Source organism: Electrona antarctica (genome assembly GCF_951216825.1).
Source record: "Electrona antarctica genome assembly, chromosome: 23".
Classification (NCBI taxonomy): domain Eukaryota; kingdom Metazoa; phylum Chordata; class Actinopteri; order Myctophiformes; family Myctophidae; genus Electrona; species Electrona antarctica.
The window spans coordinates 32,207,391-32,224,116 of NC_136804.1; the positions used below are offsets into that span (position 1 = coordinate 32,207,391).

Below are 16,726 nucleotides of genomic sequence, written 5' to 3' on the forward strand. Positions count from 1 at the left end.
TTATACTTATTATTAATTATTTATACTCTATAATTCTCATAAGAACGTTAAAACTTTTAGAAATAATATTATTCTTAAAACTTGGTTTGGGCGTAAGTGAGAGGAGATCATGAGTTCATGACGTCCGTCTCAACCGTTCCCATTAGATTATATTTATATTTTATTTTTAATTGATTAATTTACACCAGGGGTGCCCAAAAGGTAGATTGTGATCAGTAGATCACAAAGGCTATGCAGGTAGACCACATGACATATACCGGTATTGTATTTTGACACTTGCTTTGGCAATGTAAACGTATGTTTTCTCATGCCAATAAAGCTCCTTTGAATTGAACAAAGGACTACAAAATGACGTCGGACTTAAATACATACACGAACCACGTGACCGGACCCGGAAGTGCCCGGGATGAGTCCGTGAAGTCACGCGTATTGCGTGCGATATCACAGTTTGCTCACATGATATGAATCAAACATTTCACAATAATCTTTATTTCTTTTAGTGAAACAAGCATGAATTATTGACCGTTTTTGTTGATTATAATATCAACATAGCTCTAACATGGACGAGGACGGCTTACCGATTGTCGGTTCTGGAGTTGATCTGACCAAGGTAAGTTAGTGGTTCCATAATAATATGCTCAAGTCATGAAAAAGAGAAAATATATATTTAAAAGCCTGCAGATCAGAATACGGCCACGGTCTCCTGAGGGTCTCCTGTTGATCTCTGGTCTTGTTATAAACTGATACACCTGCATTTTGCCGTACGTCACATTGAAAACAGATCTGTTGGCTGGTCTGGAATGTATCACGATTAGCATCACAAACAAATACAATCCTCAGTAATATATACATGTATCCAGATTTGTAACTCTGAGGATGTACAAATGTAACCAAATGCAGGGTCGTTACAGGCAGTATCCATTTGCCACTCTGGGGATGTACACATGTTATAATTTTGATTGATTTAAATATTTATTTATTTATAACGGTTTGCAGAATTACAGTACATTTCAAGCACAAACTCAATACAAAGACTGTTAATTGTGAGTGGACGACCCAATAAAGCATTACACTTGTTTACAAGAGGGTCCAGTCCACCTTGTTCAATTCATCATAAGAAAGTTAGCCCCTTCGCCGCCTAAGATACAGAAAGGCTAACCGAGGGTGCCAAAAGGGGCTATATAGATACAATCCACAAGTTACAAGTTACAACCCCACAACATTAAATGATGTGATATACACTAATTACTGACTGTATGGGCTATTATTATTATTTGTTGTTAAAATAAGTGTAATTTGTGTGTAACTAACCTACACTATCCCAATAGTACTCAGATTTTACAGTCATCTTCAACTTCATTGTCACATTCACAGGTTTAGCAATATCTATTATTGTCTTGATGATCATGTCTCTGTTATTGGACATCAATCGATTATTGATCAATCACCATGATAGATAATGTCATGTTATTGATGCTGATCATTTCTCTGTTCCCATCAGGTCCCAGCCATACAACAGAGGAGGATTGTAGCTTATCTCAATCAGTTCATTGTTCACACAGTCAGGTTTCTCAACCGCTTTTCAACAGTCTGTGAAGAGGTAATGCATCAGTCTCTCTACCATTTACCTTCCAATGATTACTTCACCCTCTAGTAACTAGTATCTTCTAAACCAGGGGTTCCCAAACTGTGGTGCGTGCACCCCTTGTGGAGCGACACGCACCCCCTAGAAGGCGCCCGTGCACCGCAAGGGGTGCACGCACTGCGTGACATGAAAAGGGTAATGACGGTTTTATGGTGTTATTTAGCAGCACAAACGGCAAAATCCGGTAAACCACTGTTGTAAGGAGATGTATAGACCAGCTACAGCAGCTGCATGTCTCTCAGTGGCAGCGGTGGCCGAACGGATAGCGGCGCGGTCTAGATACCGGAAGGTTCCCAGTTCGAATCAGCCGTCCGACACGTTAAAATTACCACCGCTGAAATGCCCTTGAACAAGGCATCAACCACTACGATGAAATGTGTTCTATGAGCAGGGCCTGGCTGGAAACAAGTTCTTGAGCTTAGCCCAGATACCCTGGGTAAATATAGATTTCATTTCATTTCATTTCATTTCAGTGCACTAACATTCTGTGATTATTTGCCAGAATCATATTACATTTTTTTATAATCTTCGGCCAAATACAACGAGACATAGCGCTGGGGTGCTAGGTCAGGAGGTAACAGGGGGTGCACGGCCAATAAAGTTTGGGGACCGCTGTTCTAAACCAATGTTCAGAATTCAGAAGCAGAATATTTGTATTGCCATTGTACAAAACAACAAAATTGATTGGCAAACCAGCTCATTGTATTAAAAATCACTCCCGTGTGAAGTGAGGGGTGCTCTTATCATTGTACAACACATACTGTATGATGTAAATTCTCCATTCATTGTCAATGGGAATTTGACAAAATAGCCGATTTGCTCATCCTCAGATGACGACACATAAATTCTCCATTCATTGTCAATGGCATTTAATGTTTATGTTGTTACAAAATAGCCGATTTGCTCAGATACATATGACATAAATTATCCATTCATTGTCAATTCTCAAAAATCACACCCGTGTGAATTGAGGGGCGTTCTTATCATCGTACATCGTCATGACGTAAAATAGACTAATATGCCTATTTGCTCAGACAGTATGCCGTAAAAGTATCCATTCATTGTGGAATTTAATGTTTGTTTAAGACGAAGTTTGTGGACGGTAACCAAAAGCTGGATAGCTAGCTAGCGCCCCTCAAAAATTACATAAATACTCTATATAAAAACACATTGATAAGTCCATAAGGTGACAAGTGTTTAGAGCTATGGCAGAAGCTATTTTTCAGTCTTATTTGTTCCTGCTTTTATGACCATATAGCACCTCCCTGAGGGCTGAAGTTCCAACCCCTGGGTGGGATGAGTTTTTTGATTGGTTGATTGATTGATTGAAATATTTATTAACAGTTTGCAGAATTACAGCACAAACTCAATACAAAGGCTGTTAACTGTGAGTGGACGACCCAATTAAGCATTACACTTGTTTCCAATAGGGTCCACCATGTTCAATTCATCAAAAAACATTTAGAGACGTACAAATAGACACTTCTATATAGACAAAGAACAGAACAGGAATTCATCATAATGGAGGTAAAAAGGGAAAAGAAACATATACAGTGAGGGTAAAAAAAGGGGTGGGCGGTGGGGGGGATTCACGTTCAGCTCCGTTCATTTGTTTGTTTTCCTTGGAGGAGCTGCGTTGGGTCCCCAAGTCGGCTCCGTGGCCGTACCTTGAGTTGGCTGTGTGGCCGTGACCACCTGTGTACTTACGGAGTACACAGGTACCTGTTGGCTCTTCCGCAAGTTGATTAGCAGATGATTAACACAATGCTGTTCTGTCACAACTTGTCTCTCACAGAAACTTGCAAGTATATCCCTCCGAATACAGCAGATTGAAACGACACTAAGCATTTTGGAAGCAAAGGTCAGCTATTCAACTTGTCTCCACATTACATTATTATTGATTTGGTCCGATATGGTCCAGAAATCCTTCACTTTCTTCCTACTGAGGGTATAGAGATCAGATAAAAAAGACATATTATTGTATGTTCTCTAGGTGTATTTCTATTTACTTGTCTTGTACATGTAATTATGGTGAAGATGAACTATGAATCATTTAGCTGGGGAGCCCCTGGAGCCATCTCAAGGACCACTGGGGGGTCTGTGGACCCCATCTTGAATACTGAACACTTCTTTCACATGATATTCATATGGAGTCTGTGTTTGTATTGTGCTATAATAGTGAACATTCTCTCAATGTCTCCACAGCTGTCCTCTATTCCTGGGTTGGAGGATGTCAAAGTTGAGAGTATCAGTCAGAACCAAACAGGAGAGACCAATGGACCGGCAGTCGATCAAAGCCAAGAAAATGGTTCTGTTCCTGCAGTGGTGTCGGTGCCACCTCCAGGGGTACATACAAATGTTTAGATGCCATTTTGTTTTGGGTCCGATTCCTATCACGATTTTGGAGAATTCTAGCTAGACCATCAATTAGCAATGTTTTGACCCATATTTTGTAACATATTAAAACGTTTAAATTAAGTATATCAAAAACGTCAATGTTTGAGCGTGACCGTATCTCTGCCGACCCATGCATGCATATATATGTATGTTACAGATCACATGTATCAATTCATATTTGATCAGAATATTCTTCTTCCCCTTCACCAGACCTCTCAGAACGTACCAGAACCTACTCGGGAGCCAACGGAGCCTGTCGCAGAAAACATCATGACAGTCGCCAAGGATCCAAACTATGCCCGATATCTAAAAATGGTCCAAGTGGTGAGTTTACAAATGAAAACCACACTGTGAAGTGTCTGTAAATGGAACCAAATGGACTCTTACAGGTCTGTAACTCTCAGAGTTAACTGAACACGGAGGATTTTACTATGCAGTTAGAGATCCCCTGATGGCTCAAACAGTTAGACCCCTTTTCCACCGGTTGGTTCCCAATGGGAACCGGTTCAGTTCTTTTTGGCTTTTAGTCCATGAGCCAGAGCTCCAAAATTGGTGGGCAAACTATACCCTATATTAAATTGTTTATAGGATCAATCAAGTAAATTAATACATGATAACCCTTCCACAGTAGTAGCTTTTTCATATTTTTGATTATTTTGCATATTTTGTGGTGTAAGGTCTTATATAGACTGATCAGCTGTGGTCTGACGTAATGAAATCACACCCGTGTGAACTGGGTGACCATAGCAACCATGCTCATTATTTTGGGTACGGACAGACACGTAAACGGACAGACACGTAAACTAACAAAGCCAGTTGTAGGAGTGGTTTACACCACTCAAAAAATGTAAAATCTTTAATACAATAAATCATTGTCTTCGTGTAAGTACTCAATTGGGGAAGTTTAATGGTGATAACAATCTAATATAGGTATGGTTTTGCTCACTCAATTCATAATTAACGTTTCAATTTTGGAGCTCTGGCTCATGGACTAGAAAACAAAAAGAACTGAACCGGTTCCCATTGGGAACCAACCGGTGGAAAAGGGGCCTATGTGTATCAACCACATACTAGCGCTCAACAATACATTGAGATGATGTATGATGATGAGAGTGCCCCTCACTTCACAGTTCAGTTTCACACAGGTGTGATTTTGTTTAACTTTATCCCAACATGCCTCCTCTTTCACAGGGGGTCCCAGTCTTGGCGATAAAGAACAAAATGGTGCTGGATGGTCTGGATCCCAACCTGCTTGAGTGAGTGCTTTAATTACATTCAGTCACATTTCACTGCAGTTCTAGCTGTAACACATGCCATCTGAATGAACCAACCAGGTCTCTACGGTTTCAATGAACATGACAGGCAGACACATTCTTGTATTTAGAGCCTCCTCTACACTATGGTGAAAATAATAATACAAAACGCTATTATAAATAGTTGAATGCTATTTGTACAATGTAGAAATGGGCCACTCAGGGCCACACTCGGGCAAAACACTCATCTCTATATTTTAACTTTTTCTGTGTTTTGTTGAGGGGCGCTAGGGGATCCAGCTAGAATGAACAATAAAGATAATTTAATATTTGTTTTGACACAGATTGTTTTACATCGTCATTACATCACTTAATCATAGCAACATGGAGTTGTATTCTCCTCGATTGTTGTAAGATGATAAGAGCACCCCTCACTTCACACGGGTGTGATTTTTGAATTTCCTGAAAAGTATGTTTCCACCCGACAGAATACAGTATACAGTTGGTAACCTGTAACCATGGTTATGTCCACAGCTCACCAGATGCACCTGTGCCTGATGCAGGTCAGAGGAACTCAGAGGGACAGGATGACGACGACGACGACAGCTCTGGTTCTGAATCGTCTTTTAGTGACTGACACGCTTCCTCCGTCCTCACCAGCACCAGAACACTGTCTGTTAGGCACCGGCACTAACCCATTTAGACCTGTTAAAACTATACATTGTTATACCTTTCAAGCTGGGAAAGCGTCTGTCATTTCAGTTGTTGCTGTACTGTACAGTATATCGCTGTTGTCGGGCAGAAAGCTCTTATCTCCATATTTTGTGTTTTTTAACGCCCTACTTAATCATACTAGAGCATCACACAAAGTAGCATATCCACAAACTCAAAAACGTGGCGCGAAGCGACACATATTGAGCTTGTACATCTGCTAAATGAGCTTGTCGATCTGCCAAATGGACTTGTCGATCCGCCAAATGGACTTGTCGATCTGCTAAATGGACTTGAATGATAAAGTAACCGTTTTGAAACACATACGTTTCCACCCGAAAACGTAGGCAGAATTTAGAATCGGCCTCGGGTTAAGGAAGGAAGGCAGATGTGCCTTACTTGCAGCCAGCCTTAAGGTACTTTCAGACAGGCATTGATTAACGCAGACGTCACCTGGGTCAACGACGGGTCTGCTCCAGGTCTGCTCATGAGGGGCGGGACAACGCAAGTATAAATTAAAAAAAGCTAAACAGAATCCAGGTCTGGTCAGTTGCGGGTGTGTGCACGAAACAAGCACGCGCGTGACAATTTGACGGGACACTTGCGTTGTCGCCCCTCGACTTATCTGCACGCACAGGAAAAGAAAAACGCAGGTCTCATTGAAAATGAATTACTAGCAGGCACGTTAATCGCTGCCCGTTTGAAAGGACCTTTGCTTTTCAGTGTGCATGTTGGGAGAACCACTCATTTCTGATGTCTTCGTTACGACGATGTCGCGCAGTGAAAATATACATTCTACAAGCTCATAGTTTGGCTATGTTCAATGTGGGATTGAGGCATTGTGTAGGATGTTGAACAGCTCGTCTGCCTGTGTCTATGTAGATATGATCATTTCAAACTTTTGCCTCCAATACGATTTTAAATGGTGAAAATGGCAGCTCTACAAGCTCACAACACATCGCAATATGACACGTTGTGAGCTTGTAGAGCTGCTGTTTTTGCACGCCACCATTGAACTATGACTTATAATACAGGGCTTGAGTGTTTAATCAGGCTAATTGGTCGTTTATTTAAAAAAACAATCCCATTAGAACTTTCCCAGGTTGATTGATAATAAGAAATCTAAAATATATGCATGTATGTTATAAAAAGAAACTCATCTAGATTTCAGCAAGTTGGTTGGTTCTAAATGTCAGTTTCAATATATTTTTGGTTAATTGCGCAGCCCTAGTCAGACGGTCATGGCAAAGTCTCTCTGGTAATAACAATTGCCTTAGTATGAAAGTAATTTCAATGAGAATGAAATGAAATGCTCTCTTGTTGGTCTGTTTTTAATTGTAAAACAATTATTTATCATCAATTTCCATCAGTAATTAATACAGTAGAACACAGGACTGTATAAAGTAGTTTTATATGAATACTGTGTGTGTACTATATCCTATTTTTAAAGTTGAATGTCTTTGAAAGAGATTGTCTAAAGTCACATGCTTTGCTTTGGGCAGTACTGCATTTGTTGTGGATAGATGCACTTGTAAGAGCTACTTTATGTTAGCTACCTTAGTGTTATGCACTACCTCTTGTCAACCAGTAGGTGTCCCACCTGACCACACGATCTACAGTACATGTCTCAATGGAAGAGTAGGGAGACCACCTGCATTGTGAGCTGGTAATGTCCCACATTAAACCGTTTTCTATTTTCTCGGACATAGACAAGATCTACGTTATTATTATTATTTGGGGGGGAGGGGGGGTCAACAGGACTTGAAGTGGAAACAAATTTCATGAATAAGATGTTATACATTTTACTGCACAGATTAATTATTCATTCCGGTGCCATGATGGAAACCATTGAAATGATTCACCCATACTGATTTGCACCTGTGTTGTGACAAAATAAACTGATTCTGATGAACAAACAAATTGGTTCATCCATGGATGATAATCAAATCTTATTCCATTGCCGTCATGAAGAAACCAATGAACGGTGATGGAGGAGAAGGAGTACTCACATGTACTTAAAGTATCAATGCCCCTATTATAGAAATAGTAGTCTGTTACAAGTACATGTTCGGTATTCAACATTTACTTGAGTAAAAGTACAAAAGTATTGGTACCAAAATCCATCACTATTAAGACTTGGCTAATGCCTGGCTTAAAACATATTGTACTCTATAACAAATTAGAAATATTTTATTTAACTCAGAAATAATCTGTTTTTCATTGTTTTCCTTTTGCTGTGTGAGCTTTGACTGAAATTAAGATTTCAATACATGTTGGTTCAAAATGTAAAAAAAGGCACCTTTATTTTCCAGTATCAAACAGTGGCAATAAAATAAAGTGACTAATTACAGTACATTCAGGACATTTTTAGAAACAAATCTTTGGGTTCTTTGTGTCTCATCCGTCTTTAACTTGTACTGCTATAAATTACTCAAATATTCAATTAAAAAAAAGCAATCAGTATATTCCCTTATATAGATTAGATTATTGTATATCTCAAATTGGCAAATGGAGATCGGCCACTTGGGAGAATTGGTCCCTTTTTTAAACTTGGAACCGTTTGGGGCAGAACTGGGCCCAGATGTTCCATTTGTTTTATTATGTTTATATTCACTCGTGAGTAATGAAGGTGCATTGTTCATTCAGTGTACAACATTTACATTTACAGCAGATGCATTTTGACTTCCATAGTGGTTCCCAAAAAACACAAGCTGCTGTATCAACAATACATAATACTCAGAAAAACACAGATTTGCACAGCGCTCAGTTCTCCTGTATTCTTGTGCTATATTGTGTAAGCAAATGGACCAGTATAAGGGTCCATTTGGTTACATTTGTACAAATTAACAGCATGGGGTCCCAGAGATATAAAAAAGAACAAAATGTATTAAATGGGAGTCCATGGACTTGTGCATATCACACTGTGGGTCCTTGACATTAAAAAGGTTGAGAATTGCTATAAGAGAAGTATAATGATATTAGATTGTTACAATGAGAGGTGTAACACATGTCGTGGTGGCATGTGTTCAACCTTCAGCATGTGAAGTAATCATGTGGATCACTGTTGGATTGACTTCCCATATTGGTCACAGTCAGCTCACAAGACAACCAAAAGGAAAGTGCAAGCAGACATTTCACTGGAAACATAAATAATGTCATTTAAAGGACAAGTTTAGTTTTTTCAACCAAGGTTCATGTTTTAGGTAGTTATTAGAGAAAGTAAAAGATTTTTCTTCATTTGCTGCTTTCTTTCGTTTTAGTGATTTTAACAGGGGGGCGGGGGCATTCGAGCATGGGGCTAAATGTGTATTTTGTTTTACAAAATGTTATAGTGATTTATTTTTATTATTATTTACTATAGTCCTACTAGACCCCAAGAAATTACATCTGGCCACAAAAGATCATGATATCTACTGAATGTGTCAAACTGACATATTGAGCCTATGACACACAGTGTGGCTTCCCCCCAGTAGGCCTCCTTCACCCCCCCTGTCAAAAACAGCTAAAATCCCTAAAACGAAAAAAAAGCAGAAAATGAAAAAAAAAAATCATCTCATCTTTTACTTTCTCTAATAACTATACCTAAAACATGAACCTTGGTTGAAAAAAACTAAAGTTGTCCTTTAAGGTGAAGATCAGAAGCCTATTATCTTCCCTGGCCAAGGAAGGATTTGCAAATCAGTAAAAAAAAAGAAATATATTTATATTTATATATGTGCGTGTACAGTACTTGGTCCAATAACAATCACCGTAAAACAGCATTTCAGGTATAGCAGTGATATCAATACAAAATCTACAGTAGCATATAATATAACATTGTGATCTATGTGGTTACAAAATGATTCAGCTTAATGATTAAATGTAGCATTTTAACCGGTCAATACTGATTCGCTGAAATTTGCAGTAGGGTCTATGGTCAAGAACACTCTAATAAGTCTGTTTTCACCTTCAGGGTAAACAGCTGTAAGACATGAAAAGGGACAGAAATCATGAGAATCCATCAGATGAAAGCAATCAATCAATCAATCAATCGTCTATACATTCACCTGTGTAGTTGTTGTGATACTCACTTTGAATTCATGGATGTAGGTGAGGAAGAAACAGACGAAGCTGAAGGCAACAATCCATTCATTGATTGTGCTGATTAGATGAGGTACATAGTCCTGCAATGACAGATAAATGCTACTGTATGTTATACTGTATATAGGACCACAATGGAAACACGTCCCCAGGACTTATTTGTATTATCCTTTTAGCCTTAATGTCCGAATGTACCAGGTGGGACGTGTGGTTTACAATTCTAACTAATAAAGTATTCAATCAAACGTCTAGATGAAAAAAGTCCTACAATGACAGAGATGATATCTCTATCTATACTATATTATAGTCACCCTTCGGCTCGGCTAATAACGGCTACTAACAAATACTTTGTCAATATTGAGCCATCATATTGTTTTTTTTTATTGAGAAGCCTTAAATAATCATACAGTACCTTATCAGTTGGCTCTATTTTAATGATTTCATCCGTTACAGGCTGGATGAAGAAAGCAGCGATGATAGCTGAATTGCCAGTTAAGAGAATCGTCACTGAACACAACCATACAATCTGAAAATAACTTTTATTTACATGGAATGTATTATACCCTCTGTGTACTGCTCAGTATTAACATGCAATATTTACTATGCATTTGCATACCTCAACACTGTCTCTTGGATGTCAAACTAGTACCAACGCATGGGATCATTTAGTTATTTATTCTTAACATATGTTTTAATAAAAGTGAAAATAAAATAGACAGTTTACACTACAGTACACATTCCTGTCTAGTTCTAGATCTGCAGCCTAAGAATGCTATCATCATGTTTTGTTTGTTGAGCATTTCGGCATTGGGAGCATTCCAAAACGCATGTACAAAGTTGCATTTTTAACCAATCTGGCCTGTGACCTAAATGAATTTGACACCCCTTGTCTACATTATACTGTACATTGCTATCAGGGGCCCTATCAGGGGCCCCATCCCCCTGTGAGGAAGTGCACAGTATGGTATGGTTAACTTGGTACACTATGGAAAGGATAGCAGTGAGAGAAACCCTTATACCAAGTTGCATAAAGTGACTGAGTCATCCTGACCTATAGACATGAACACTGAATGAAAACGGTGCTCCATCTGCAAAGTAGGTTACTTAAGCCAATAAAAGGTTTTATCTATTTTGGAAGGAAAAAACTATGCTCGTTAAATCCATGACTTTGACCTTAAATAACACTGATAAAAGTACCTAGCAGGCTTTCATTGCATACCATGTATTCAGTAGAGTACAGCAATGCCACTTGTATGTATGAGAACTGAATACATATAGCTAGATTAATTCATGAATCAATAGAAAAAATATATATATTTTAATATATAATCACCAGTGGCATATTGTATATAGCCTAGTTTTTGGCTCATCTAATATCTATAGTTATATATATACACGTTATAGATAATTAGAAATGTTTCTACACACACCAAAAATATATGACTCTATATTCTAACATGAAGCCTGATAACCTCTCATCTCGCCATTGAAACACATTACTGCATAACATGTGCCCATTGGGCATGAATTGAAGGATACTGGGGAAAAGTGCTAGAACAGCGATGGAGGCAACAGCAGTGCGTACATAACACACCATGAGGGACGATCCAAAGGGATATGCACAATATGAAATAACAGCCTGGAGAATGGAGTACGCCACACCAGAGACGAAGAACAGAATGGAACCTGCATCATGAACTGTGAAATTACAGTTCATGATCTTAACGGTTTCCTGAAATGATACAAAAGAAAATACTTTTTGTTTTTGTTTTTCTTTAACAGGCAAATGTAGAATTTTAAACATGGATCTTATTGTTCTATTGTGACGACCCCAATGCAGTTTATGTTTTGATCGAGAGCTCACTCTGAAAAGTTTGAAGCACTCTGAAATTGCTGAAAAAGCCGGTGGGCAGAAATAATATTTTCTGCCAAATATTATTTGCAAAACCCACAGACATCTCAGAAAAAGCCAAAATAGCAGATTTACAAGCTTGTTGCACAACACTTGATTTACAGTATGCTCCTAGTGAGTACGACGATGGCCTGGGTTTTAATCTGACCCCTGTCTGCCCCCCCCCCCCCCCCCCCCTAAATTATGAAAAATCAAGCATGTGCACTAAATCATATAATTTGACGTAGCCTGCCGGAGTACTCCCTGAGCCATTAGAACGTGTTGGCTGTATGACCTAAAACATTGTGAACAAGCAAATCAAATAACTGGCTCTATTTCTGTGTATTTCTTCCAATTTCTACAGTACCGGCTCCAATTTGTGATCAGTTTCTACTAGGAATAATAATGTGTGAGAAGAGAACATACCTGAAACGTAGCAACGAAAAGCATTCCCACACAGGAGACCATTCCAACCCCCAAAGCAGCCTTATTGAGTGAAGGAGGCACCGCAGCCGTTTGCTCACTCAGCCTTTCCACAAACTTATATCGGCAATACATCGTCATTAGTGCTGCAGGAAAGACACAATAACATACTGTAGTACTGTAGACCTTTACTGATCACCCTGGAGACATTCAAGTGTTGTAACAGCAACATTAGTAAGCTTAAAACACGGGATAGGTAGGTATATATAAGAATGAGATATAAGTAAAAATAAAATAAAATAAATATATTTTAAGACATTGCACATGGTCTGACTGAGTTCATCTATCAATACATATAATAATGAATTGCATTTTTATAGCGCTTTTCCAAGTGCTCAAAGCGCTTTACAATGGTTCATTCATTCATACATTGGGAGGTGAAGCGGCGAACAGTCGACGCCAGCGTCCTCACTTCCCACATTCACACACCAATGGTGGCAAGCTCACACCGACCAACTCATTGGAGGCAATGTAGGGTTCAGTGTCTTGCCCAAGGACACTTCGACATGTGGACAGGAGGAGCCGGGATTCGAACCGCCATCCCAGGGATCATTGGACGACCTGCTCTACCTCCTGAGCCACAGTCGCCCATACAGTCTATCAACAGTGAATAAGAATACATTGAACATCCATCGCATATATGAATGGATATACGCACAGAGGATCAACAGTGGATGTGAGACTGATATATACAGTGTCAGAAGGACTACAACAGTGGATAAAATGATGTACAGTTTACACTGAATACTATAGTGAAAGATGATTTAATATAGTTTGGAATTGTCATTCGTCTTTCCATTTCTTGCTTCCAATAGTTAGAATTGCTTAAAAATGTTCTTGGGGTGTTTAGTACAGTACATTTGCACACACTGTATGTTGAATATAACAATTTTTTTAACCCATTAACTACTAGGAGCAGTGGATTCCATCAACACAGCAACCGGGGAGCAGTTAGGCCCTATTCAGACTGGTTGGATTGGTTTTATGCAGTTTGAACAAGTGAAAGTGATTTGATTGATTGATTGAAGATTGTATTCACAGTATGTAGAATGGGTACATTTCAAAAGTACAAAGTACAGGTCAATACAAAAACTGCTACGAGGATAAAAACCGCTCTTTGAGAGCGGTTTTGAAGGAGTCTAGGGATTCACATTTCTTAATGGCTGTTGGTAAGGCGTTCCACATTTTAGTGGCATAGGAGCAAAATTAATTTAGACCCTTGTTGGAGACAAATCTGCGTTGAACGAGGTTTGTGGAACTCCCTCATGGTGTTGTGATCATGGACTTCGTTGACATTAAGGAGGTATTTTGACTGACATGGGTATCTTAGATGTGTAGTGAATCTTGTAGAACAGGTCCATTGCAAGTTGCTGTACTCTGTCATCAACCCTAAGCCATTCACATGGCTTTTTGCTGTTCAGACTGCATAATGTGCAAGATCTGATTTGGGCTGCCAGTCTGACACATCAAGACTGGAAGACCAGGGTGTGAAACTAAATCAGTGACCTCAACCCACATACTGTAGCTCGAGTCGAATGAAGAAGGCAAATAAAGGAAACGACAACAAATTAAAACACTGTCACATGGCGGTACTGATATTGTTCTGCTTTCATTTTTATTATTTATAAAAGGGAAGCATGTATAAAATATGTGGAAATTTAGTTATTCCAACTTTGAGAAAGCAAAACGTTGTGTCAGCATATAAACATTCGGGGCCGCCCACAATATGTTTTAGTGAAGTGAACATACCTGAAAATGCAGTGACGACTGACATCAAACCAAAAATGCACCTCTCCGGGGGATAGACACCTGTATCACTTCAAAATAACAATCTGTCACAAGTGGTTCATTTTCACATCTGATTATTGACTTCACCACACATTGATATAGTTTGTTATTCTGGGATGTGTTGGCAATGACCTGTCACTGTGACCTTAGCGAGGAGATCCTTTGCCACTCTTATGTTGAGGATTTCATTAACTAATTCCTTCATTACTCTTTTTAACATATTGTTCCGTTATTGAGACATCAGCCTATGATTGTACTGAAGTCTGTCTATCCCACACACACACACACACACACACACACACACACACACACACACACACACACACTTCATATTAATAATATTATTTTATTGTATTTATGCAGGTGTGTATTTTGAGGAATGAAATTCTGTATGATCTCATGCTGACACATAGGCAGCATAACAACAACAACAACGACAACAACAACAATACAATCTAATCACATAATATATAGTAGGCCTAGGCTATACTGTAGTATAATGCACTCACTCCTAGCTGGTACATCTATGAAAGAATGTGAATCAGCGGTAAAGTCATTTAAGGACAAAGCTGCCTGTCAGTTCACAGTTGGATGTCAGCCAAAAGGGTAAAACGAAACCTAACATATTCTTTAGCCTGTTGATTATTCTGCACTGATTTATAGGAACCAATCCTAAATAAACTAGCAGTATAGGGCAGGCTATACATATTCCACTTAAACTGTTTTCACGTTAACAATAATATAAAGTAGCCGATCATGTAACCCAGCTGTCATTTGTGTTAATGCAATTTCACTCTAAAATTCAGCAGTGCCTTTTAAGCGAACTTTGGTTACACCTACACGCAGTCACACACGCGTGCACACACACAGATAATATAAACAATGAACTTATAGTATTAGTTAGCCTACCTTATGTATGGAAACAGTACATCGACATGGTGTCCATAAACTGCAATGATGTATGGAATGATGAAATTGCTTGATGACCAGACCACCAGGAAGGCAGGTAGAAAACACGTTCCTTGTCTGAACCACCACATCTCACGTGAAAAGAAAACGGGGCTGTTAAAAAAGCTGGTGTAACTGACGGAATCAAGTTGATTTAAGAAGCTGCTTTTAAGTCAAAGTGCTGATCCATAGATAGATCCGCATCAATGTAACAACAGTCTAATGTGTGAACTGCCTACTCTAAAGTTTGTAGATCACGTGGCTTAATTTGTTGCTGCCTCTTCCTCTTGTAACAAAAAATACACCTCTCCATATAAGACAATCTATGCAAATGAAAATGACGTAATAAGGAATGACTTCAAACGGATATTATTGTCTTTCTTTCTTTCTGTCACGAATCCGATCTGGTGTGGTGATGTGACAGCATGTGAGTCTTCTTATAGCAATTCTAGGCTTCATACATTTAATGAGACGATTTACATATTTTAATACATTGTCTATTTTAAAACCAGTATGGACACAATGGATGTTTAGCAGACATTGTATTGAACTGTAGCCTACTTTAGCCTACTGTGCTTGACTGTGCATGTAGTGTAGTGTCTGCTGATGGACACTAGATGGCGTCCAAACAGTTCACACAACTTATAACATTATTTAGTCCAACTACCTGAATGAAACCAAGACACAAAGACATGTGTGGTATACCTGATTAAACTACTATAGCTATTTGACTGTGTGTGTGTGTGTGTGTGTGTGTGTGTGTGTGTGTGTGTGTGTGTGTGTGTGTGTGTGTGTGTGTGTGTGTGTGTGTGTGTGTGTGTGTGTGTGTGTGTGTGTGTGTGTGTGTGTGTGTGTGTGTGTGTGTGTGTGTGTGTGCGTGCGTGTTTTAGGACTCCCGCATAGCCATATAATAATACAAAAATCACACCCGTGTGAAGTGAGTGGTGCAACTCCATGTGGGTGTGGGGGTCCCCGGAACATCCAGTAACGTGCCCAGGGGGCCGGACAGGGGCCGAATCCGGCGAGCCGCCCCACGTCCGAAACGGTTGATAAATGACAGTTACCGTGTTGGGGTCCCTGTACTGTACCCTCTACTGTACTGTAGGCTGTATTGTGGCAGCGGTGGCCGAACGGATAGCGGAGCGGTCTTGATACCGGAAGGTCGCCAGTTCGAATCAGCTGTCCGACACGTTAAAATTACCACCGCTGAAGTGCCCTTGAACAAGGCATTGAACCACTACGATGAAATGTGTTCTATGAGCACTGGAAACAAGTTCTTGAGCTTAGCCCAGATACCCTGGGTAAATATAGTAATCATTTCATTTCATTTCATTTCTGTACTGGCACACCCGAAATCATCATATATACAGTTCATATGTGCGTGTGTGTTTGTGTGTGTGTTAGGTTGCGCACAGGTGGTGAAAAACAGCCATGATGTTTTCGTGCTCATACCCACCCAGCCAGGAAGCCACCCACCCACCCAGACCCACACACATAGCTCCGTAAGGGAGTGGTTGCACCACTCAATAA

The 16,726-nt window shown here is 39.4% G+C and overlaps 2 protein-coding genes and 1 long non-coding RNA gene across 3 annotated transcripts; 2 read left to right on the plus strand and 1 right to left on the minus strand.

The window, feature by feature from the left end:
- The first annotated feature begins 386 nt into the window (after positions 1–386).
- Positions 387–7,705, plus strand: washc3 (WASH complex subunit 3). The gene is made up of 7 exons (XM_079494410.1): positions 387–610; positions 1,502–1,600; positions 3,441–3,506; positions 3,851–3,991; positions 4,253–4,366; positions 5,234–5,298; positions 5,830–7,705. Exons 1-7 carry the CDS (start codon positions 560–562, stop codon positions 5,930–5,932), a joined length of 639 nt encoding a protein of 212 aa, XP_079350536.1. The 5' UTR covers positions 387–559; the 3' UTR covers positions 5,933–7,705.
- A 578-nt stretch (positions 7,706–8,283) lies between these two features.
- dram1 (DNA-damage regulated autophagy modulator 1) lies at positions 8,284–15,495 on the minus strand. The gene is made up of 7 exons (XM_079494112.1): positions 15,158–15,495; positions 14,210–14,277; positions 12,404–12,546; positions 11,626–11,818; positions 10,499–10,566; positions 10,077–10,169; positions 8,284–9,967 (listed from the first exon to the last, which is right to left on the minus strand). The coding sequence occupies exons 1-7, from the start codon at positions 15,286–15,288 to the stop codon at positions 9,923–9,925; spliced, it is 741 nt and encodes a 246-aa protein (XP_079350238.1). The 5' UTR covers positions 15,289–15,495; the 3' UTR covers positions 8,284–9,922.
- Positions 10,072–10,816, plus strand: LOC306916281. The gene is made up of 2 exons (XR_013788973.1): positions 10,072–10,159; positions 10,540–10,816. It is a non-coding gene; the product is annotated as an uncharacterized lncRNA (long non-coding RNA).
- Positions 15,496–16,726: the final 1,231 nt, after the last annotated feature.

Bases quoted from the DNA above. Each gene is read 5' to 3' on its own strand.
- washc3 (XM_079494410.1), top strand. From the start codon at position 560: ATGGACGAGGACGGCTTACCGATTGTCGGTTCTGGAGTTGATCTGACC. The intron at 611-1,501 runs GTAAGTTAGTGG...TGTTCCCATCAG, and splicing joins CTGGAGTTGATCTGACCAAG to GTCCCAGCCATACAACAGAG. The intron at 4,367-5,233 runs GTGAGTTTACAA...CCTCTTTCACAG, and splicing joins ATCTAAAAATGGTCCAAGTG to GGGGTCCCAGTCTTGGCGAT.
- dram1 (XM_079494112.1), bottom strand. From the start codon at position 15,288: ATGTGGTGGTTCAGACAAGGAACGTGTTTTCTACCTGCCTTCCTGGTG. The intron at 14,278-15,157 runs GTAGGCTAACTA...GTTATTTTGAAG, and splicing joins GTACTGTTTCCATACATAAG to TGATACAGGTGTCTATCCCC. The intron at 11,819-12,403 runs GTATGTTCTCTT...GTATCATTTCAG, and splicing joins TTTTCGTTGCTACGTTTCAG to GAAACCGTTAAGATCATGAA.